The sequence below is a fragment of the Apium graveolens genome, chromosome 8, assembly GCF_009905375.1.
Source record: "Apium graveolens cultivar Ventura chromosome 8, ASM990537v1, whole genome shotgun sequence".
In the NCBI taxonomy this organism is placed as follows: Eukaryota; Viridiplantae; Streptophyta; class Magnoliopsida; order Apiales; family Apiaceae; genus Apium; species Apium graveolens.
Window position 1 is genome coordinate 5710624 of NC_133654.1, and position 25441 is coordinate 5736064.

The following is a 25441-nucleotide window of genomic DNA, read 5'->3' on the forward strand; positions in this document are numbered from 1 at the left end:
AACAAGTGTGTGTGGGTGTGTATATTATTATAAGATAAAAATTAGTGTGTATGGGTGTCTATATTATTATAAGATAGAGATTAATGTTCGAGCAAAAAATCTAAGCGAAGTATTAGCAGATAACTCGATTCTATTCGAACTCGATTCGAGTTCGGCTCAGATTAATTATTCGTGAATAAACTCGTGTTCGGCTTATTTATTAACGAACCGATCTTAAACATCACTTTTGTTTGATTATTGAACTTGGACCGCCTCAATTAATTAAAAAAAAAAAAATTATACTCGGACGAAAAACTCGACTAAACTCAATTTATTTATTTTTTTAAAAAAAAGGAGTCATGCTCATGCTCATGCTCATGCTGAGTTTGATCTTTATCCAAGCTATACAAAGCCAAAAATATCAATTGAAAACACACACAGTTTTGTAAAGATAACAGTCAATGGGCCCATGATATATGTATATATGTATATTAGGTTCCCATTAACTGATTTGCACTAGGAACCCTCCAATCTAAGAACCGGCCCTATCTAAAGATATGAATGTCTCATCAATTTAAAATAAAATTGGATATTTTTAAAACTCGACTTGAAAAATTAATGATATTTAATAAGAACAAGTGTGTGTGGGTGTGTATATTTTTATAAGATAGATTAGTGTGTGTGGGTGTGTATATTATTATAAGATAAATATTAGGGTTCGAGATAAAAATTTAAGCGAATTATTAGCGGATAACTCGATTTTATTCGAACTCCACTCAATTTCGACTCAGTTCGATTGTTCGTGAATAAACTCGTATTTTGATCATTTATTAACAAACTGATTTTAAACGTCACTTTTCGTTTAATTATTGAACTCGGACTGACACGGTAAATTTAAAAAAGAAAAATTATACTCGGACAAAAACTCGACTCAACTCAATTTATTTTAAAAAAAGGAGTCATGCTCATGCTCATACTCTGTTCATGCTCATGCTCATGCTCAGTTTGATCTTTATCCAAGCTATACAAAGCCAAAAATATCAATGGGAAACACACAGTTTTGTAAAGATAACAGTCAATGGGCCCCAAAAGTCTTTTTGTCTGAGTCAGCAATGTTACACTTGTCACTATGACAGTACTACACTTGCCTTTCACCTCATGTGGCAGAAACACACCTCACTCTTTTCAAGACCAAGAAACTCATATATACAAACAGCACATAGTCTCTCTAGGCACAAACTTTGAAACCCTCTTCTATATCTGTAAAAATCTTGCAGCCCATCTCATTTTTCTCTGTAATGGATAATTTTGGGCTTGATAAAAATTTAATGATAAGTGACATGGAGATTGAAGCCTTTTTTGCAGCCCCAAGTACTGAAAATGATGTGAGTTTGAAGCAAGAACCGATACTTATTGATGATCATGAACCTGAAAATGATGTGCCAAAGCCAATGAAAGGGTTATATGAAGAAGGGCCAACTCCATTTTTAAAGAAAACATATGCAATGGTTGATGATTCACAAACTGATTCAGTCATCTCATGGAGTGAGACTGAGATGAGTTTTGTTATTTGGGATCATAATAAGTTCTCTGCTGATATTCTTCCTAAACATTTCAAGCACTGCAACTTCAGTAGCTTTATTCGCCAACTCAACACTTATGTAAGTGATTTCGATTGTAATATTCTTTCCGAATATTTCAGTTTATTTGTATTGATTTTTATATGTGTACTGGTATTGTTTGATTGTTGTGCATGTATATTAGACTTGTTGGTTTCATAGGTTTTGTATGATGAACTAGTACTTAAGATCTAGTTTTGAGAACTGTTGTAAAAATCGGGAATCGAAACTAATAGCTTTCATGGTTTAGAATGATACTTTTAATATTAAATTAAAAGAGCTTACACGTTTGGACCAAGATTTTGTTATTGCCACCATTCTACACAAGTTCAGATTGATTCCGTTGTGTTTAATTGTTGTTCTTTGGAATCATTTTGTAGAAGTGCAATTCACAATGGAGCTTTGTTGGATGTACTTGGTGTTTTTTTAAAACTTCACAGTGTGTTATTTTTCAGATTTTGCTAATATATGACTGTTTTTAATGCTATTTTTGTTTAAAGGGTTTCAAGAAACTCAGTCCAGACCGTTGGGAATATGCCGTTGAAGGTTTTCAGAAAGGAAAAGATTATCTTTTAAAGAATATTAGGAGGAGGAGGCACCAACCTGAGCAGCATGTCTTGAGGGATGAAAAGAGTTCACAGCATTCACGTGAGGGAGAGCGCCTTAAACAGGAGGCAGAACTCGAACAATTGGAGAGTGATACCGACATGTTGAGGACTGAAATTATGAATATACAAAAGGAACAGGAGAATTCAGATAATTATCTGTTATCTGTTAAAGAGAGGCTGAGAAGGAGTGAACAGATGCAACAGCAGATGTTCATTTGCATGGCCAAAGCATTTCAGAACCCGTTATTAAGCGAGATTCTTATGCAGCGGCTCAGACCGAATGAAGCAATGGAGACTGCTGGAACTTCAAAGAAACAAAAGCTGATTGCTCCACAGTGCAACAAAGATCCAGCTGAGGCATCCTATTATCCTGGGAGCAGCCAACCTAAAGATGGCTTTGCAACAATTGATTTTCAGGGCCAGAAGGTCAATGAAGTGTTGGCTACAAAATCTAAAGCAATCGCTCCGGACAGTTGTCTGCTGTTGGAAAATCTACTGTTGGCTGATGATGTTGTTTCTGAGACTGAAGCAGCAAAAGAACATGCAAACATTCAGTCCAAACTTGTTCTTGAGTTGGAAGAGTTGATCACAAAGACCAGTGCCAGTTGGGACGTATCTATGAAAGAGATGGTCGAGCAAGCTGTCTCGTGCAATCACAGTTCTAATTGGTACAATCCTCTTCAATTCTCCACATTTAGTAATAATTAAGTATCTATGTTTATCATTCCTCATGGGATTCGGTAGGTTACACTAAAACACAAGTAATTTTTTGTGATAAATTCATATTTAGAGACTAATATTCATTAAGTCTTCTTATGCAGGAATGTGAAGAAATAGAAGAGGTGTGGATAAATCCCAAGGTACATTGTAATTTTTTTCGTTTTGCATACAGTATGACTTGCATAACAAAATTAACAGCTCTTCAAGAATCTGAACTATCTTTTTATTCACCGGGACACCTACCAGTTGAATTCTCAGTCTCAAGTTTAAATGTAAAATGAGTGGTTTCCGGCATTTGGAGGGGGGAGGGGGAGGGGGAGGGGGAGGGGGGAGGTTGGAGGGGGGAGGGGATTTCTGATGCAAGCTATAGTCTAATAAATACTGTCATTTTGCGTGCAGCACATTGAGAACTAGGGCGTAAACTGATCAGATGATAGTGTGCTGTCACAACTCTGAGCAACACCCCCGGATTGAAGAGGGGGGTTCTATCTTGATGTCATTTTCAGTCCTTTTTCCTTTCTGCTGGTTTCGCTTTTTATATGTAGTTGGAATATTTGGTAATGTACAATGCTCCCAGTAATTTTCTTTAAATTCTCGGTTTTGTAACCTTCATCTGAAGGTTCCTAATATTACAACTTGCAAGCACTTGCTCTCCAGGATCATTAATATTTTCGGAATTAGCCTGCATAATTCAAATATATTTTAATTTGTTTGCCTAAGTTAGCCTGCTTAGTTAGCCTGCTTATTGATTTGTACACATGTATGATGAAACAGCAAGTTTGGAGTCCAGTATCAGCTCCCTCATAGCACAGGATGTATAGGAGGGAACAACCTTTAGCCTTTGAAACATTTTGTTTCAATTTTAAAACTTTGTTTTATAAAAATGTTGAACTAACATGTTTATGATATACAATAAACTTTTCCAAAATTTACTCCTGAGATTAGATTGTACTAGTTGTTTAATGATATATATATTTTGATCATGAATGTATGGCCCTATATATAATATCTTTTAATTTAGGTTATTGATCTCCATGTATATATTTTTATGGGGTGATCAAGTTATAGGGAAATTTATTACTTATTTAGTCTTATTGTCTAGGGTACCTGAAAGTAGTGTCTAGGGTACTCGTAATATAGACAAACTGCAACCGCTAGGGACCAAGAATCTAATGAACACACTTACGTATAGGTTATTTATTATTAGGCTGAAATAGGTTAGGCACCTGGCAAGAGGAACAAAATATAAAAACTTGTCGTTTAGTTGTCGCTTAGTTGTCACATAAATGACGGACTCATAGTTTGTTTTTCGTTAGGACTCATAGTTTGTTTTTGTTACTGCAATCATAAGGTCAAAGAGGTTACACGTGTAGTTACTTGTAAAACAAACTTAAAGATATTGGATATTAAATTATAAATGTAAATTTAAATAATTTATGAATGATTTATGTCCATGATTTTTATAAATATTTTGATGAGATCTATGTAAATTAATAAAAAAAAACATTTTTAATTAATAATAATTAATTGTGCTAGAAGTTTCTTTCATTTTCATGTTGTACAAATGAATGGTTGTTAATTACTCAAAATGATAATATTACAAAAATTATTTTAAGTTATATTTAATATAATATAAATTAAATAACAGAGATTTACTTTTTTTTTTATTAATAAAGCATAACGAATTTTTTAAAATAAAATTATATTTCTTTCATGAATTTTTATTTTACTTCTAGCTAACATAATAATATTTAAATATACAAATACATAAAAATTCAAGAATAAGCTTATAATCAAGTTAAAAATTTAACTAAAAAAATTATATATGATCCTGCCTGGACAGGATACCATTGCCCATTACTTTTTTTGCAACTGAATGCATATCAATACTTTTTTAATGCCAGGCTTAACCTATTTATAATTTCGTTATGCCTGCCTGGTTTTCTAAAGGTTCATTTGAAGGTTCCTTTTCTTAATTTAATTGAAACTCTCTCATATTACAGGCACTTGCCCTCTTGCCCTCCAGCATTGTTCATTGATTAATTCCAGCTCCAACCAAATAGCCTATGTAATTTTTGTTACACAGATAAATGCAAGTTTGGAATTCTCAACTTCTTAAACTGCGTCGGCCTGCTCAAATAAGAACAGGATCTCAGATGGTAAGATCCTACCTTTACTCGCACTTTTGTCGCAAGCCTGCATAAAAATCCCATCCCGTATAATTGGTTATAAGCAACTGACTCCGTCAAGGCAGGCGACATAATGATCCAATTCATCTATTAATTCCACTACATTGTAACTCAATATAAACAAGATAAGCTGGAAAATCTTCCACTATATTAGTAGATATCAACTGCCAATAATTGTGATGTCAACCAAAGAGTACAAATGCTTCTTCCTCTTTGGAAAGAAATGAGGGCATTTGGAAGTTGTTGAACACAATACAATACAATACAATACGTTCAAATATTTGAGTAACAAGAGAAACAGGAACATCTTTTAAACTCTGTAAATGTATAGCTTCAATCTTTCTTGTGGCTTTGAGGAGAGCAAACTTTTTCTAACCCTTTGCCGAGAGGTCCAAGACAATCATATATATCACTTTTCTTCTTGGGTGATAGTACAGGGTCACTGGATTCTTTCTTAGGGTGAATTGTATCAATTAGGGCCTCAAACTCTTCCTTTGCTCGCTCAAATACGTTAGGACCTTTGAAATCACTAATGGGCGTGTTCGCATCAAAATCATCACTCTTCCCATGAGTTTCCCTACGGTGCTTACGTGGAGACTTCATTTTATCAGCTCCTCCTTTTTGTTCCTTTTTCACTTCTACATTTGGTGGCCCCACATTGTTCTTGCCTGCACTTACAGGGCCACTGGATTCTTTCTTAGGGTGAATTGTATCAATAAGGGCCTCAAACTCTTCCTTTGCTCGCTCGAATACATTAGGACCTTTAAAATCACTAATGGGTGTGTTCTCATCAAAGTCATTGCTCGTCCCATGAGTTTCTCTATGGTGCTTATTTGGAGACTTCATTTTGTCCTTTCCTTCTCTTTGTTCCATTATTCCTTCTACTTTTGGTGGCTCCACATTGTCCTTGCCTGCAGTTATGCAATATGATTAGTTCAACATACTATTTAAGCATGTCAAAATTAGATAGAGATCAAGCTACATTAACTAACAATGTGAAAACTATTTTCTGATTGCAATAACTAACAGTGATTAAGGAGTAGATCCTCCAATGACTACATTTAGTTACACCTGCAATGGAATATAGATAATAATCTTTATATGCTTGTCTGGTTGTGTTCTTTGCATACTTCTATCAGTTTTTAAAGAAAGACAGGAATATAGTGATGCACTTGTCCTCATAAATGAAGTTTCTTACTTGTGATTCTCGAGAAAAAGAAACAAATCTTATAAAGCTTGGATATGAAGCATTATGAGAGGAACACAATCGGTGGGCTAAGTTTCTGCAAATGCCATTCACAATATTAATTTGGAAACGGTAAATTTGGTAAAATCACATATAGCCTTACTCGGAGGGCAGGCTCATTTTAGAATACAAGAACAACAGTCATATAAATCACCGTAAAAGTCAAAAGATTTTCCCAGAAACATGAAATTTTTTTATCTGGGTTTGAACTATTCACTAATCACTATATGCTATTCTTTGTGCAAATCTTTGCTGTGTTACTCTCTCAAGGCTTGTTTCCATGACTGAGAATTCCCTCCCCGTCCTCCAACCTCCCCTCATGATCAAAGGCTTTGAATCCTTACTCCCTCCTCCATGTTCATTTAACTGAAATACGTGGAGGTAGTAGCTCACCCATTAGGGCTGTAATTCGAGTCGGGCGGCTCGCGAGCTCGCCCGGCTCAAACTCGTTTAAGTGGGCTCGACTCGGCTCGTTTAGTTAAACAAGCCGAGTTCGGGCAGAGCTTCCGGTTCGTTTAATTACTCGAGCCGGCTCGGCTCGGCTCGACTTGTGAAATTAAACGAGCCGAGTTCGGGTAAAGGTTTAGGCTTGATTAAGTGTAAAATTAAACGAGCCGGCTCAACTCGACTCGTGAAATTAAACGAGTCGAGTTCGGACAGAGGTTTAGGCTCGTTTAACTAAACGAGCCGGCTCGGCTCGACTCGATTAATCTCGGCTCGAATTACGCCCGGCTTGAAACTCGGCTCGTTCGGCCCGAATTACATCCCTATCACCCATGATGCAGGACAGATTTATTAAACAAAGAATAAGCAATATTTTTCAATAAGCAATGAATTATACGATTCCCAAGAATAAATCAATATTATTCCCAAGAAAAGTGTATAACCAAAGCTTAGTAGTAATGGGGGATTACATCACTTATATAGACTATAAAACCCTAGTATTAAACCTAATGGACTAAGCCCCGTAATAATTGGGATTTATTATAAATAACCTACTTAATTAATAAACTACCATCCCCACATATAAAACACAAACAAATAATTTTAATCCTCTCTATTCTAAATACATATAAACTCATAAATAAAATGTATAAACCTTCTCCATTCCCGTTCCTCATCAACCCACAAGGCCACAACAAAGTGTATTGCCATGTTCTCAAGGCTATAAGGGCAATATGTGGTAACAAAGCCAACAAGAATTAGAAAATGAAAAAGTCTGAGTAATTCACAAAAGTGATCCTTTGACCCTATACACTAATTTTAATATACCACAACACCTAAATACAGATTTCGACTCCAAACCATAGCAGCATTACCACGCTTAACTAACCAGAAACCAATACTAGTAAATTTTTCAATCCAATTAGAACTTTCACCATTTGATAGAAAGACATAATTTTCAACTCCTCCTTTTAGTGAATTGTCACTACAATAGCCACAATATCCTCCTCCAATTCTCCAGAAAAGTAAACATAACTGATAACTCTTAAACTAATAAATTGCACAAAGGGACTCCTAAACATTGCTATGTCAAGCATACATTGTATCTATTCACTAATCACTATATGCAATTCTTTGTGCAGATCTTTTCTGAGTTACTCTCTCAAGGCTTGTTTCCGTGACTGAGAATTCCCTCACCTCCCCTCGTGATCAAAGCCCTTATATCTTCACTCCTTCCTCCATGTTCATTAAAACTGAAATAAGTGAAGGACGTCACTCACCCACAACAAAGTGTATTTCTATGCTCTCAAGGGTATAAGGGCAACATGTGGTATGACAAAGCCAGCAAGAATTAGAAAATGAAAAAATCTGAGTAATTCATAAAACAGATATATCGACCCTATATACTAATTATAATATACCACAACCAATGTTCTAAAAATCGCTAATCGGACCTAATCGGTTGAGGTACCGATTAGCGATTAATCGGTAAATCGGGGATTAATCGGAACGATTAATCGGATACATTTTTAATATTATTTAAAAAATATTTAAATGTTACATTCTTATACACAGATTGTTTAACTTACACAACATTCGGGCTTTCATGACTAATGGCCCATGAACTTGCATGTTTATGGCCCATGTCAATACATCAATAGTAAGGTTTGAGAGGTAGGTTTATTTTTTTACACGCGCCCTCACTATCTCACTTTCTATTCATCTCCTTCTTCCTATCGCCTCCATTTCCCTAACTCTACTAAAACTATCCACTGCTATCAATAAATACCACAAACTCGCTCATTTTTATTCGGCGTATTCGGCGAAATCAACGTAATGTCGTAATCTCACCAATCTATTTATGTACTCTTATGATTACACTCAATTGAGAATTACATGTATACGTTTCTATGCACATACATACATATACGTGAGTGATGATTCAGATATCAGCGGAACTTCAAGTTTTCGCCGAAAATAATGTCCGGCTACAACAAAACTTCAACAGCCACTCCGATTTTGACCTTTTTATCTCCTACTTTGACCGATTAGAGCCGATTTTTGACCAGATCTGATGAAAAACGTTTAATTCACTGATTCTGGGATATATAATCGGCAGCTCACCGGTTTCCGATTTATCGGCCGATTAATCGCCGAAATCGGCATTTTTTATAACACTGACCACAACACCTAAATATAGATTTCAACTCTAAACCATAGCAGCATCCCTGCGATTAACTAACCAGGAACCCATACTAGTCAATTTTTACAATCCAAAGTTGCTCAGACATAACCTCAAAATTAGAACTTTCACCATTTGATAGCAATACATTATTTCCAACTCCTCCTTCTATTGAATTGTCAATACAATAGCCCCAATATCCTCCTTCAATTCTTCGGAAAAAGAAACACGACCCTTTAACTTAGTAATTTCGCAAAGGGGGTCATTAACATTTCTATGTCAAGCGTACATTGCATCTAAAATCTTTACTTTTCCACCATCTACATATATATTAACAGTTTAACCCATGTAAAATCAAAATGCATAAATTTCAGTCAGTTTCAAATCTTTTTCTCAATAACAAAACTCCTTTATTCACCGAGTGTTCGACACATCGAGCTTTTCACCAATCATCTTAAAGATCACATATATAGAAATTACAACCAAGGTCATGAAATTACAATTCATTCATAATCTCAACATTAATTTTAGTCCATCACTCGTAAAAATCTTGATACTATTCCACAGAATATCCAAAAGGGTCACTAAATATTGCAATCTAATGCATCAAAATACAAAGATGATCAAAAAGTTTGAACCTTTAAACATCAATTTGTTGAAAAAACATAAATAATCGAAAAAATAGACATTAAAAACAGAATAAAATTAAAAAAAAAACACAAAGATATACATATACATACAAGATATATACCTGAGAAAGAAGAAGTTGATGGATCATGATTTGGGTCCGCCATTACATAAGGATGTTCCCTGTTTTTCTTGATTTTATTGTATGTATCTTTGTGTATGTATATTTAAAATTATTTATATTTAATGCAATGGAATGGATCAATGGAATAGAATAAAATAAAACAAGGAATGATGAAGATTAAAATGATGTGTCAAGATTATCTTTCTGGGTTTTTAAATGTTTGATAGTTGATACACAAACACCTTATTTTATTCATTTCAGAGTTTTGTCTGTTTGAATAAGCCTTCTCGATTTGGGCTTATTAATCTTTTATTTTATTTAATTTATTCATTTCTCGGCGTAATTTGTCCATGGAAATCCGGGCTCAATAGATGCATAAAAAGCCTATCAGGTTGTGATTTATCCTGACTTTAAAAAACCCCCATTTTTTTGAAGCGGATCGGGCCTGGATTTTTTAAAAATCACGCCGGATGGATTTTCTAAGAAATATAAGGCCCGTTTTAGGCCCATGAGCCGGGCCAGATCGGGCCGTACCGGGCATTATCCTGGCTTTTTATTTATATATTAAAATATATTTTTAACATTTTATAACTCGAATTATGAGTAGTTTAAATACCGGAGAAAATAATATTTTGATATATTAGATAGAGTAGTTTAGGAACCGAAATAAATAATTATTTTTTAATATAATATATAAATAATCATATATACCTTAATTGCTTCTAATATTATAATATAATATTTTAAAAATCATAAAATTATTGTATATTTTCAAATTTTATATAAAAAATTGGTTTCTTTAATCAGGTTTTTCAAAAAGCTCGGGCTTTTATCCGGGCCGAACCAGACTTTTTTCGATCCGAACTTTTCGGGTCAGGCCGGATTTTCGAGAAAAAAAAAGGAAGCATATTTAAGGCCCGCGGGCCAAGCCGAATCGGGTCGGGCTTTTTCGGGATCGGATCGGATCGGATTTCGGGTTTCAGAGTTTTTGAACTATCTCTAGGGCCAAGAGGGGTTGGTTCATCGGAAGGTTGAGCATTTGATCGGTTTGGTCCGAAAATTCAAAACAGGACCGAACAGGATCGACCAAAAATATAAATTAATGTTTTTTTGGACCAAATTTGATCTAAATTGTATTACGGATCGGAACGAATCGAAACGAAATAAATCGGTTCAATCCGATTTCGGACGGACTGATATTTTTTTCAAAAATAAAAATTTTACCAATATTTTAAACCAAAAATTAAAAAATATAAAATATAATTAGAGTAAGATGATATATAGAGTTTAAAGAGTGTATAAATATAATTACAAATTAAAAATTAATATTATAATTTTTAAGATATAAGTAAAATGTATATAATATAAAATTATAATATTTATGATTTGTTCTATTCGGTCTATTCGGTCCAGATTAAAATATTTTAAAAAAAAAAAACGGATCGTGCTGAATTTAATTTCGGTCTATTTAGTTCGGACCGAATAGGTCGAATTTTCAAATATCAGGACCGAACCGAATTAGCACAATTCGGTTTGATTTTTCGATTTCGCTTCGATTTTGCTCAACTTAACTTGACAGAATTAGCAAGGAAAAAAAACTCATCCCACATAGTTTAATACATTAATCTAAAAATAAATTTTTAAGCAACCTTTTATTCGTATGTTGGACCTGAAGGAATAGGTTGGAATATAACCTTATTATATTATGTTAACACTCAATTGAATAAAATATTACAATATTACATAATTTCAACTTTACAAAAATCATTAATTTAAAATTGAAAAATAAGAGTAATTTTCAATCTAAATTCGCATAACATGATAATTCATAAAAAAAATAGTACACCCGATTTTTGATAAATCATTCGTCGATAATATTAATTGAAGAACTTTTTCATTTTGTTATGCTGAAAATACAATGAATGGAGATTAAAATAAATAACAATACAATAAAATAATTATACAACATATTTATTTTTAGCATATGTTTATATGGGTGTAATGTGTATAAATGAAAATTAAAATAAGTTCGAAGTTTATTAGTTTTTAACTGAACAAAACGCGAAAATTAGGTTAAATGAATGATTGGGATCAGTTAAAATGTAAGGACTTGAACGGGCTAAATATGTAATGAATTAAATATATAATAGGGTTGTGACGGGGTTAGGTTGAGTAATGGTTAAAATTTGTTAAATTATAACCTAATTTATTCAGGTTAAAAAATGAACCCTTTAATATTTCAATTTCAAACAATTCAAGTTAGTCGGCTCAAAAATAATGGAGGGCTGGATGAAATGAGTTATTCTTGAGTTATTTGTACACGGTTACATGTAAAATTATGGACAATTCAAATTTAAGATGTTGACTTAAACTCGAATCATAAATTCTAAGGTTGGACTTCGGTTTAATAAAAGATCAATGTGTTCGAACTCCGTATAAGAGTTTAACAAATATTCTGTTGGATTTCGAGGCATAAAACACAACATAAATGATGTTTAAAACCCGTAAAAATCAGAAAAATCAAAATCATTCATGCAAAAATATAACATTTAATTCGTGGTTAAGATGTTTACCTTAAGAAATTTTACAATTTCGATTGTGTAATGGAGATCCAAACTTTCAACAATCACCACTTATCCCATCGTAAAACGATCTACGCCTTGAAGTGTTAGATATTAAGTGCAACACAAAGAGGGGGTGAATGTGTTTTCTTCATTTTAGCCTTTTTCAAACTTGTTTGGATATGGTGAACATATCAGTTTATAATTTGTAAAGATATTATGTTCGCAGAATGAAGACAACAAGCACAACAAACACAATATTTCAAAACTCACTTAATTTGTATTTATTAGGTTTGTCTTGCTACAAATTCTATGTTCTCTAAAATAAAGAACTCGGCTTCTTTCTTGAGAGAGTACAAGAAAATTTAGATCTGTTTGTTACTTTAAAAACAAAGGACCGGTGTTTACTTTATATATCAGTAAAACACTGGTTTACACAAAATAAAATAAGATGTACTAAACCCTTTTCTAAGCTATCTCTGAATCTTTCTATTTTTGGATTAATAAATCTTTGCAAATCTTGTAGGTGTGTGACCATCCTTTGTCAGTTAATCTTGGCCCTTGATCTTGCACTCTTCAAGCTGCTTTTGTCGACTTTCTAATCTAAGTGAATAGATCATTTGTTGATTGATAATCTTGAATATTTAACTTATCTGCATTGCTATATTTGAGGTTCATATCGAGATCTTCAGTTTGTTCTATAGAAAAGTGACATCTCGATAAGTATAATGACTTATCGAGATCTATGAGTTCTCTATAACTGTATTAAACTTGTCGAGGTCTCTAGATCTCTATATGTGTATTTAACTTGTCAAGATCTCTTGATCTCTCAATGTAGAAATGACTTGTCGATATCTCTGAGATCTCTATATGCATTTTGACTTGTCGATATCTCTGAGATCTCTAATAAGAGATTGACTTGTCGATATCTCCAATCTTCACATCTTCAGTTGACTTGTCGATATCTATGAGTTCTCTACATGCAGAAATAACTTGTCGATATCTCCAATATTCACATCTTCATTTGGCTTGTTGATACCTCGAGACTTCTCTACAAGCCATTTTGGACTTATCGATAAGTCATTCCGGAGTTCTCGAATGACTTCTGTTAGGTCCCAATATGTTTGTAGAAGGGGGGTTAAATACAAACTATACCGTTTAATCGAATAAAATGCGGAATAAAAAAGTGAAACAAAATTCAAGTTAAATAAAATTATTATTAAACTTGAAAGGTGTTACAACAACGGTATCGTTTACAAGGGATTAATCTCAAATAAATTATTCCAAATCTAGAATAAATTCGACATGAACTTTTTCTATTTTTGAAATAAAAAGATCAAATGCTTAAAGTAATTTGAGATTAAGTTCTAGGGATTTTGATCCGCTAGATAGTTACACAACAACAAGATAATGATTTCTAGTGGTTTGAATTTAACCTTAATGACTAGAAATTAATAGGCTCTGAATGCAGTTGAGAGAGATGAAATGCTTCTGATATTTTCTTTCTTCGGATTGTTGTTCTGTAATGAATGAGCTTCTGCTTCTGTCTTTTTATATTCAATCAACAGAATGAATTGAACTAGCATGACTATCTGTGAGACAATCAATTGAGCTAGTAAGACAATTCCACCAGCTGGTAAGACTTTCAGTATGACATTTAAATGAACTGGCATGACAATCCCAACAGCTAGTAAGACTTCCGGTAAGACAATCAAATGAACTGGCATGACTTTCGGTATGTGTTAGATATATTTGATAATGTCATGTCTAATATGATTTATGTTTAGTTTTTTCAGATCTTACTTAAACAGGACAAATCAGTACTTAACTGAAATCAGCACTTATACTGAAGTCAGAACTTAACTCATCAGTACTTAAGGTTCAGGAGATATTTATCAGAAGATAATATCAGGACTTAAAGGAAATATTCAGATAAGGAAGGTAGCTGATTTACAGGAAGAGAAGATCTAGACAAACGTAAGAAGAGATATGCATGAAGAAGGAATTCCGTGAAGAATGGAATACTTGGAAGAAAAGATATCTGATTGATATATTTTAGGAAGCAGATTTATATTCCATATCAATTAGCGATTATCTTGTAACTGTGTAGTATATAAACACAGACATAGGGTTTATGTTAGGTCACACACACTGTAGAGGGGGGGTGAATACAGTGTATAATACAATCAAATCGATATTAAGTAACAGAAAACAAACTTTATTGAAACAATAAATTCTGTTACAGCGTGGAACTGTTACCTCTCAGTGATGAACAAATATCACGAGAGCTGCTAGGGTTACAATGAATAATCTTCTCGAATATGATAACACTTATAGTGTAAACCCTATGTCTGTGTTTATATACTACACAGTTACAAGATAATCGCTAATTGATATGGAATATAATTCTGCTTCCTAAAATATATCAATCAGATATCTTTTCATCCAAGTATTCCATTCTTCACGGAACTCCTTCTTCATGCATATCTCTTCTTATGTTTATCTCGATCTTCTTTCCTTTAATCAGCTACTGTCCTTATCTGATCGTCCTTCAGCACTTAAGTTCTGATATCTAACTTCTGATGATTATCTCCTGATAATATAAGTACTGATATCCTTAAGTCCTGACTTCCAGTATAAGTACTGATCAACAGTTAAGTACTGATTTGTCCTGTTAAGTAAGATCTGAAATCTAAACATAAATTATATTAGCCATGACATTATCAAATATATCTAACAATCTCCCCCAACTTGTAAATTAGCATAATATACAAGTTTAACAGATATTTGATGATGTCAAAAATATTAAGTACAAATGCATGAGAATTAGACTAGATAACTACAACTTACAGTCCTTTAAGCTTTACCAATATTTAACTTCTGATAACAACTTCAGTCTGTACAAATATCAGAATTTAAGCAGTTGTAGATCTTCGACTTGGCTTCATCATCTGATCTCTCTTATGTCAGGAGTTGTTCTGAGATAGTTCTTCAACAAACATTTCTCAGCATATCTGAGTTCATCAATCATTCTCCTTTTGGCATCTTTAAGCTCTGCAGTATCTTCACCAGTTTGAAAGATTGCAGCTCTGAGATCATTGATCTTTGCTTTTCCCAACTCCTGATCTAGTCTTATGACATAGGCTTTGTCAGACTCCAGATTGAATTCAAGTCCCTTAATACCAAGATATGTTCTGATCTGTGCAGTATTAGGTTTCATATCAACAATATCACCATTGTGATCTCTGTACTTTGGAACATATGTGTTGTCAGACTTAACAGAATAAAGCCTTTTTCTGTCTCTGAATCTGTTCTTTTAAATAGTTTGCAGCAGTCCCTGTTATTCTGTCATCCACTTGAAGTAAGAAAAGTACATGTTCCAATTCTTCAAAATACTTTAATGGAATGGCATTTTGTCTTATATGATAAACCCTACCATCTGTCATGAAATACAACATGATGTATTCTTTCAAGTAGGTATGGTAAACCATCTGTACAGATTCCAGTTGATTCAATCTCTCAGGAGTTGCTCCAATACCTGGTTCACTCAAGGAAGTTGGATCATTGGTAGTGTTATGTATTCTCCTTTCATCAGCACTTCCCAATCCAGTTTTATCTCTTGCTTCCTTTCCAGTAACTACTCTTGCTTCAAAACCACTTGCAGTAGTCTTCAAAGGTTGAGTCTGTTTTGCTTTAGTGAATCCTGGTAGGAGTGTCTTTGGTCTATCTTCTGATATTAAGTTAACTTGAGCTATGTCAGAGGTTACTTGCTTCTTCTGAATATCAGAACTTACAATTTATTGACTCTGAACAACTTGAGCCATGTCAGAGATTGTTTTAAGAACTTTTCTTGAAGTCAGAGCAAGATTATCCTTTTCATCAGTAATTTCTTCATCCTCAGGAGGCACATAAACCTTGATAGGTTCACCAACTTTTTCTTTACCCTTGGATCTTGGATCTATCTGCGGTTGTGATCTAGCCAATGTTGCCTCAGTAAGTGTCCTTTCTTTGATCACAATGCCTTTGAGTTTTGGAAGTGGCTTTTTACCAGAAGCTTCAGATTTAGATGTGACTTTCTCTGATTTAAGCCTGGCTTCTTCTTTCATTAAACTCTCCAAGTCCATTCCTGTATTTTCCTGAAGAAATAATTGTCTTGACATTTCCTCATCAAGATCTAAAAGTTCATCAGAACTTATCCTTTTACCAGTAGCAGAACTTATTCTGTTCCCAGTATCATAACTTGTCCTGTGACTAGCTTGTCTTGATGTGAATCCTCTACCTTGACTATGACCTCTACCCATTCCAGAATTTCCTTGATCATCTTTTTCATTATCCTTTCCTGCCAGTGTCTTGTCAGTCTTGCATTTGGACTTAATTACTTTCTCCCCCTTTTTGGCATTAGCAGGTAGTAGAAGAGAGATAAGCAATTCCACTGAGGATTGGATTTCAGTTAATTGTGATTGCTGAGAAGCTTGATTTTTCAGAATTTCATCAATCTGAGCTTGTTGATGATCTTGAGTCTTCTCAATATAAGCAATCCTGTCAATGGTAGGTTGGAAGAACTTTTTCTTATCAATTTTCCAAACTTGTTCCTGTTTGATAAAGTTCTCCTGAATCTTGTGGAGCTCTGCATGAGTAGTTGAATGAAGACCTTGTAGATGTTTAGTACTCAATGCAGTGACTCTAAGCTGGGTTTTGAAATCATCAAAATTTAACATTGCATCATCTTTAGTCAAGTGCTCAACAAGATGCTTTTCAGTTGGAACACAGGAAACTGAGTTCCATTCCTTAGTCCACTCCTGACCTGCAGGAGTTTCACTCCAAGGTACTGGTGCTTCTCCGGTAACAAACTTCTTAACCAGTTCAGACTTTAGAATAGTTTGTTGAGGAGCATGTCCTGAAGGACCTGCTGTATCAGCATCTGCAGTTGGAGCAGCATCACCAGTATCTCCAGCATTTGCAGCATCAGAACTTATAGAATCAGTATCTTCTGATAAGACAACAGTGTGAGTAGCAATAGAGGCTTCAGCATCCTCTAATTGCTGATCTTGTTCTAAGTTCTGATCAACAGCCAAATCCTGATGCTCACCTAAAGTCTGATCATCAACATCATGATTCAGAGAAGATGTTGTTGATAACTCTGGAGTTTGAACAGCATCAGGAACAAATGTTGTAGAAGGATTAGTTGCTGGTGGAGCTTCTAAGAAAAGTATGTCAGGCACAACCATATTCTGAATATCAATTTCAGCACTTAGGCCTGGATCAACAGGAGATACAGACTTTTGAACAGGAGACACAGATGGTGGGTTGGCCTTTTCAGTAGCAGCTTCCTTAGATGGAGTTGATGGAGAAGAAGTGACTGGAGCAAATTCCTTATCTTGTGAGATCAGAGATTCCTGATCCCCTTCCTTAGCTGCTTCCTCTTCATCATCTGAAATTGGCCTTTTTGCCCTCTGTTTCCGGTATCTCTTTGTTGATTTGGATTCCTTGGGAGTTTCAGAAACTGTCATTCTTCTAAGCCTTTTGAGAAGCCTAGATCCCCCAATTCCAGAATCCTTCTGAGAAGTCTTTTTCTCATCTTCACTTACAACAGGTTCTGAAGAAGGAACCTATTCCTCAGTATCAGATTCATCTCTCAAGGTAATCCTCCTTCTCTTTTGAGGTGTTTGAGGAACAGTTTTTGTCCTCTTTGGCTTGGAGGAAGAAGGCTTCACAGTAGGTGCTGAGGCTGAGGGTTGTTCAGTCTGTGAAGTGGAGAGATAGGATTTGAGATATGTCCCGAGGGTAGGTTGAGTAGAATGAGTGGTAGGTGCTGAGGATGATGGTTTTTGGGTGTTTGTGGTTGGTTGGACATCAGAGTAAACAGATCTATAAGTATGAGGATCAGCATTTACTAAGATCTGTTTTATAGACTGAGGAATCTATAATGGTCTAACCACTGATTTCTTAGTATCAGCATTTACCAGGTCATTAAAGTATCATTTTGCAACTCTAAGAGGTGGGGTGGAGGAACTGATTAATTGAGGTTCATCAGTACAAAAAGTATATATAAGTTGACAGAATCTAGCAAAATAGACAACATTCCTATCCTCTGTCATCCTATCCCCAATAAAACCAATTATTCCAGTTGAAAAATCAAAATAAGTTTGATGGATAATAGCATACCCTATGTGCTGACTCGGAATTGGGATAGCATCAAAATTCGAACATTTGTTCCCAAAAGCTTTGGTGATGCAGTCGAAGAAGAAGCTCAATTCTCTTCTGATATGAGCCCGTTTCAACTGCCCAAGTTTTGCCAAACTCCGTTCATACCCCAAATTTGCCATTAACTCCTGAAGAGCTGATTCTTCTGGAATTGAAAAAGTACAACCTTCTGGGAGATGTAGAGCTTTGCGTATTGTACCAGGAGTAACTGCATAAGATGAATCACCCACTTCGAAAATAATACTGGGAGTGCCATGTTTACCACCATCATCAAAATGTCAGAACTTGTTGGCTTGAAAAGACTGAAGGCTGGGTCAGTGCATACCCAATCTCACTGTGTGCAAGAAGATCTTGCACAAAATGCAATTCAGATGGAGCTTCAGCATGATCAAGAATTGCAGCATAGTTGTTTGGAACAAACTTAGCTCCATCAATGATTAAATCCTTAGGTGCCATGTGAAAAATTGAGATTTAAAAGTGCCTGTTAGGTGTTTGATAAAATGTCTGTATGAAAAACCAACGTGAGAGAAAGAGAGAGTAAAAGTAAGTAGAGAGAAAAAGTATAAAGGAAATAAAAGATTAAAGAAATCCATTCTCTGTCGTACTTATACTCTAAAAAAATGTTACCGTTGGACACCTGTCAGACATGCAGTAATAACGGATAGTTACTGAGCGCGAGAAAACAGGAATCATTACTTGCCCACTTGTCTGTTTTCAAGGAAAAACCGTTCCATTTACCCAGATATTCCATTAATCAAGGTGAAACAGTTTTAATTCAAAATTGAAACTGTTCCCACTGATTTAATTATTTTTCACTGCATCATTGATATTCTGAAAAGAAATCAAGTTAAAATGACCAAGATAAATCAAATGAGTAAGTACTGGTAAAGGAAAGTCAGAACTTAAATTAAAACAGAATTTATATGGTCATCAGAATATCAATCAGGATTTATCAATGCATTACAAAATAACTTAGAGACAAAATCTTGAAATAAAGACATATTTCATTAATATATCAAGAGAATACATTCATGAAATGGAAATTACATCAGTACTTATACAAGATTTCCCTAAGCTACGAAACCTAACATCAACAGCTTTAGTCCTAGCTAAGAAGCCTGACAAAGCTGATGATGAAGAAAAACAGGAAGAAGATGAGATTAAATCATTTCTTCTTCCTACTCTCGACAAACAGAATGGCGAGTCGGATGATTCGCTCTTGCTAGCAGAGAGCTTCCAGCCTTTCCTCCTCCAGTCGCTCTAGATGGCGATGGTAGTCCATATAGAAGAACAGGAGGTGGGTCAGTACCTCCTGTGGGACAGAGTCCCATATCTCCTCAGGAATGGCTGTGACGTGCCATTCCTGTTGCCAGTCGGCACAGCTTAGCTCCATATTAAAGTTTTGGTAGTTCAAAAACATGTTGTATCTGACCATTGTGTTTTTGAAAGAAAAAGTATGAAGGTAAGTTTGTGAGAAAGAATTTGATGGGAAGGCTGATGTGAAGAGGCTGTTTATATAGGCAAGAGAATGCCAGGAGACACAAAGGTTTTTAATGCTGACAGGTAGAATTAATTCTACCTCGTCTCCGCAGACATGGAAAAAGAATAACATTCACTGGAAAGAGAAAACATGGTTTAATGCGCACAAGACACAAGTAAAAGTTGACTGTTCAAGTACGAGTACCATTAATCCTAACCATAGTGACTATTAATCTTCCACTTCACATGTTCTAGATTGTACCGAGACTGTTATCAAATTTTATCCACAGATAAGTCAAGTAAAGAATTTAGAATGTAATATCAGAACTTAGACTTATTTCAGAACTAACAGTCATCAGAACATAATTTCTTAACTCGAAAAAGGAATGCCTATCTTAGTAAATCCTCATACAAGTGCTGAGTTATACTCTTCAGAACTTAATCGTCAGAATATGCAACCAGAACTTGTCCTCAGAGTTAGTGCAAAATGACACAATGACTGTTTATCTAAAACAACATAGACCACCACAGTAATTTTCATCATTCAGATGGAGTGATTAGTGTGTGCATCAAGCTAAATAGCAGACAAAGAGTAAAGTCTGATTCACTTCAGTATATCTTAGAAATAAGGCATAACTAAAATTTTGCTAAAGAGCTGTCATTATCCTGAAACCTACTGATGAATGAGTTCATGCTTGAGTCCACCTCAACTATTTTGTGCTAATTTTATGCATCTTTTTAAATTCTATTGTACAGTGGCTTCTCAGTGTAAGTGAGTCACGACTGCTTATCAGAATTTATGCTATTATCAGAGTATTTCTCCAGTAATCATAGAGTGTGAAAAGTCACCAAGAAAATATTTTGCTTTTCTAACGCATATTTACTTAATACCAGCAATGCACTTGGGTCTTTCCTTCCACATTTTTGCTCTAGATCTCAAAGGAGTACCTGATTTTTATTCTTTGATCCTTTTTCTTTTTATAAGTGAGGTTTATCAGCACTTAGTACATTCAGCAGTTTTACTAGTATCAGAACTTAACAGATGAGTAGCATTATTCTAATTTGTGACTTAGTAATAAGATAAACAAAGTAAACTCAACTAAGCTCAATTATCAGAATTTGCTTGTGTCATAAAATTTCCACAGAAATAATTACTTCTTACATGGGATCATTGGTTTATTGAAGACTACTAGGTCAGTATCTAGCACAGTTATCCTCATAGGATTGAATTGTTACTTAGACAGACAAATCACTTATCAGAGTTTAGAAACATATATCAGACAACAGTCAGTACTTATAAACATTTAGCAAGTAATCACAGAAAGAGATTAAATTCGGTAAGTACTGATCATAAAGTCTGATAATACAGAACAATACTAAGCAGATTTAGAGAAAGAACCTGAAATCATTCCAAGTTCATTTACCAATCTTGTAAAAGTGGCTTCACATAGTGGTTTTGTGAAGATATCTGCTAGTTGTTGATCTGTTGGAACAAAGTGCAATTCCACTGTACCTTCATCCACATGTTCCCTTATGAAGTGGTACCTGATGCTGATGTGCTTTGTCATAGAGTGTTGAACTGGATTACCTGTCATAGCAATAGCACTTTGATTATCACAGTAAATAGGGATTTTGAAATATGTTAACCCATAATCCAGTAACTGATTCTTCATCCAAAGAATCTGTGCACAACAGCTTCCTGCAGCAATATACTCTGCTTCTGCAGTTGATGTGGAAATTGACTTTTGTTTCTTGCTGAACCAAGAAACCAATCTGCCTCCAAGAAATTGGCAGCTTCCACTTGTGCTTTTCCTGTCAATTTTGCAACTTGCAAAATCTGCATCTGAGTAACCTATTAGTTTAAAATCTGATTCTCTAGGATACCACAATCCCAGATCAGTTGTTCCTTTAAGATACTTAAAGATTCTTTTCACAGCTGTTAAGTGAGGTTCTCTTGGATCTGCTTGAAATCTTGCACAAAGACAGGTAGCATACATGATATCAGGCCTACTAGCAGTTAGATAGAGTAGAGAGCCAATCATACCTCTGTAGTCAGTAATATCTACTGATTTACCAGTATCCTTATCCAGTTTTGTTGCAGTGGCCATGGGAGTGGATGCACTTGAACAATCTTGCATTCCAAATTTCTTCAGCAAGTTTCTGGTGTACTTGGTTTGACAAATAAAAGTGCCTTCTTCATTCTGCTTGACTTGAAGGCCCAGAAAATAGCTAAGTTCCCCCATCATACTCATCTGATATCTTGACTGCATTAGTTTGGCAAACTTCTTGCAAAGTTTGTCATTTGTAGACCCAAAAATAATATCATCAACATAAATCTGGACCAGAAGTAAGTCCTTTCCATGGTTGAGGTAGAACAGTGTTTTGTCTATTGTTCCTCTGTTGAATCCACTTTCTAGAAGAAACTGAGCTAAAGTCTCATACCATGCTCTAGGAGCTTGCTTAAGTCCATAAAGTGCTTTATCAAGCCTGTAGACATAATCTGGATGTTTGGAATCTACAAAGCCTGGAGGTTGTTCAACATATACCTCCTCCTCCAATTCTCCATTGAAAAAAGCACTTTTCACATCCATTTGAAAGACAGTAAACTTTTTGTGAGCAACATAAGCCAAAAATATCCTTATGGCTTCTAACCTAGCAACTGGTGCAAATGTTTCATCATAATCAATTCCCTCTTGTTGAGAATATCCTTTTGCAACCAGCATTGCCTTATTCCTTGTAATTATGCCATCACCGTCAGTTTTGTTTCTGAATACCCACTTTGTACCAACAACAGATCTATTCTTTGGTCTTGGCACTAGGGTCCAGACTTTGTTTCTTTCAAATTCATTTAACTCTTCCTGCATTGCTTGCACCCAATCAGCATCTTGAAGAGCTTCTTCCACTTTCTTTGGCTCAGTCTGAGAGAGAAAAGAATTGTAGAGACATTCATTTGAAGTACCTGTTCTAGTTCTGACACCTGCATCAGGATTTCCAATTATCAAATCAGGTGTATGTGATTTTGTCCACTTCCTTGCAGATGGAAGGTTTTCTCTAGAACTGGATGCTCCCCCATGATCCATGATGTCTTCATTTTCATTATCTGATACTCCCCCTGAAACTATGCTCTCTGAGTTGGATTCTTCAGTATTTAGATTTTCAGCACTATCAGAACTTGGCTTATCAGAACTTGACGAATCAGAACTTGAAGAGCCAGATGTATGTTCTGATGTTTCTTGAGATGTGGTAGGATCTTGAGTATGCCCCCCCTGCATAGGTGCATCTTCCTTTGACGTAGTCACCACAGTTTCAATAACATCAGATTTTAATCCATCAGAGTTTACAGTATCAGGACTTAGACTGTCAGGATTTTCAGTATTAAAATTTGAGTCTTCATTTCCAAATCTCAGCTGATCATGGTCAATGAAATCTTCAAGACCAGTAATCTTCTTGTCATCAAAAGAGACATTGATAGATTCCATGACCACTTTTGTTCTCAAATTATAGACTCTGAAGGCTTTTGTGGAAAGTGGATATCCAACAAAGATTCCTTCATCAGCTTTTAGATCAAACTTGGATAGCTGTTCAGGATGAGTCTTGAGAACAAAACACTTGCATCCAAATACATGAAAGTATTTCAGATTTGGCTTCTTTTTCTTCACCATCTCATATGGTGTTTTTCCATGCTTGTTAATGAGTGTTGCATTTTGAGTAAAACAAGCAGTCTGCACAGCTTCAACCCAGAAATAGGTTGGAAGCTTTGCTTCTTCAAGCATTATTCGTGCAGCTTCAATGAGAGTTCTATTCTTCCTTTCAACAACTCCATTTTGCTGTGGAGTTCCAGGAGCAGAAAATTCCTGCTTTACTCCATGGTTTTTGCAGAACTCTTCCATTATCAAATTCTTGAACTCAGTGCCATTATCACTCAAAATTTTCATAGAATCTTTGACCAATTTATCCAAATGTTTGACATGATCAATCAAGATAGATGCAGTTTCACTTTTTGTGTGCAAGAAATACACCCATGTGTATCTGGTGAACTCATCCACTATGACCAATGCATATTTCTTCTTTGCAATAGACATGACATTCACTGGACCAAATAGATCAACATGTAGTAGATGATAAGGATCAAGAATTGATGATTCAGTCTTGCTCTTGAATGAAGATTTTCTTTGTTTGGCCTTCTGACAGGAATCACAAAGGCCATCAGGAGCAAATACTGACTTTGGCAGTCCTTTCAAAAGATTTTTCTTGACCAGTTCATTTATATTGTTGAAATTTAAATGAGAGAGTTTCTTGTGCCAATTCCAGCTTTCTTCAATTGATGTTCTACTCATCAGACAGATTTCAGAACCATCAGTACTTGTTGAAAGCTTAGCTTCATAAATGTTACCACGCCTGTATCCTTTCAGAACAACTTTGCCTTTAGATTTACTCACAATTTCACAGTGTTCTTCAAAGAAATCAACATGATAACCTCTGTCACAGATTTGACTTATACTCAGCAGATTGTGTTTAAGTCCTGAGACCAGAGCTACTTCTTTAATTATGACATTTCCAAGATTGATATTGCCATATCCCAATGTTTTTCCAATGTTGCCATCTCCATAAAAAACACTTGGGCCAGCTTTCTCCACAAAGTCTGATAGCAGGGCCTTATTTCCAGTCATATGTCCTGAACATCCACTGTCCAGAACTAGAATATTTTTCCTGTTGCCCTGCAATCACAAAGACCACTAATTATTAATTTTAAGGACCCAGACTTGCTGGGATCCTTTGGCCTTATTAAATTTGTTAACATTTGCAGCGGATTTAGCATCAGAGTTTATGTTAACAATTTTCTTATCAGAACTTACACTATCAGACTTTGAATCAGAATTTACACTAGAAGGAACAATGGAAACTTTCTTCAAAGAAGGTTTTATTTGATAATAATCATAGTACAAACTATGATATTCCTTACAAGTATAAATGGAATGCCATAAACTACCACAATGAAAACAAGGATTTTGTGGTTTGTATTTAACAGACTGACTCTTAACTCCTGATTTTGAAGGTAAGGAGTTATTATTCTTATTCTTCCTGCAAAAAGAAGCCAGATGGTTAGAACTTCCACAGTTATGACATGTTTTCCTAGGAGCATCAGGAACAGGTTTATAATCATTGCTTTTATTCACACCTTCCTTTCCATTCCTATTTTTCCTAGGTGATTTTACCTTGTTTGCATTCTTGACATCTTTCAGCTTATGCTTAAGATGCTTCTTTGTCATTAAGCCTATGTTCACTTCAGCTGTCTTTTCCTGTTTTAGTTTGTCAGAAGTTGATTCCTCTTTAACTTCTGATTTCTCATTTTCAGACTTTACAGTTACAAACTTAACAGGTTTTAACTTTGGCTTTTGCTTAACAACAGGCTTAATCTCTTCAGTTCCTTTATCATTCTTATCTTCTCCATAACCTAA

The 25441-nt window shown here is 35.0% G+C and overlaps 2 protein-coding genes across 6 annotated transcripts; one reads left to right on the plus strand and one right to left on the minus strand.

Annotated features, from left to right (window-relative positions):
- Positions 1-1180: 1180 nt before the first annotated feature.
- Positions 1181-5160, plus strand: LOC141678061 (heat stress transcription factor A-7a-like). 4 transcript variants are annotated; one of them, XR_012557602.1, is made up of 5 exons: positions 1181-1640; positions 2099-2874; positions 3028-3066; positions 3326-3483; positions 4930-5157. XR_012557602.1 is itself a non-coding variant. In XM_074484256.1 (4 exons), exons 1-3 carry the CDS (start codon positions 1278-1280, stop codon positions 3041-3043), a joined length of 1155 nt encoding a protein of 384 aa, XP_074340357.1. In that variant the 5' UTR covers positions 1181-1277; the 3' UTR covers positions 3044-3066; positions 4930-5160. The 4 variants fall into 4 exon arrangements, 3 of the variants coding, with proteins under 3 accessions (XP_074340357.1, XP_074340356.1, XP_074340358.1); XM_074484256.1 differs by lacking the exon at positions 3326-3483 and having other exon boundaries at positions 4930-5160; XM_074484255.1 differs by lacking the exon at positions 4930-5157 and having other exon boundaries at positions 3326-3582.
- A 72-nt stretch (positions 5161-5232) lies between these two features.
- On the minus strand, positions 5233-10012 carry LOC141678062 (uncharacterized). 2 transcript variants are annotated; one of them, XM_074484260.1, is made up of 3 exons: positions 9739-10012; positions 6314-6398; positions 5233-6026 (listed from the first exon to the last, which is right to left on the minus strand). In XM_074484260.1, exon 3 carries the CDS (start codon positions 5986-5988, stop codon positions 5449-5451), a length of 540 nt encoding a protein of 179 aa, XP_074340361.1. In that variant the 5' UTR covers positions 5989-6026; positions 6314-6398; positions 9739-10012; the 3' UTR covers positions 5233-5448. The 2 variants fall into 2 exon arrangements, with proteins under 2 accessions (XP_074340361.1, XP_074340359.1); XM_074484258.1 differs by lacking the exon at positions 6314-6398 and having other exon boundaries at positions 9739-10010.
- Positions 10013-25441: the final 15429 nt, after the last annotated feature.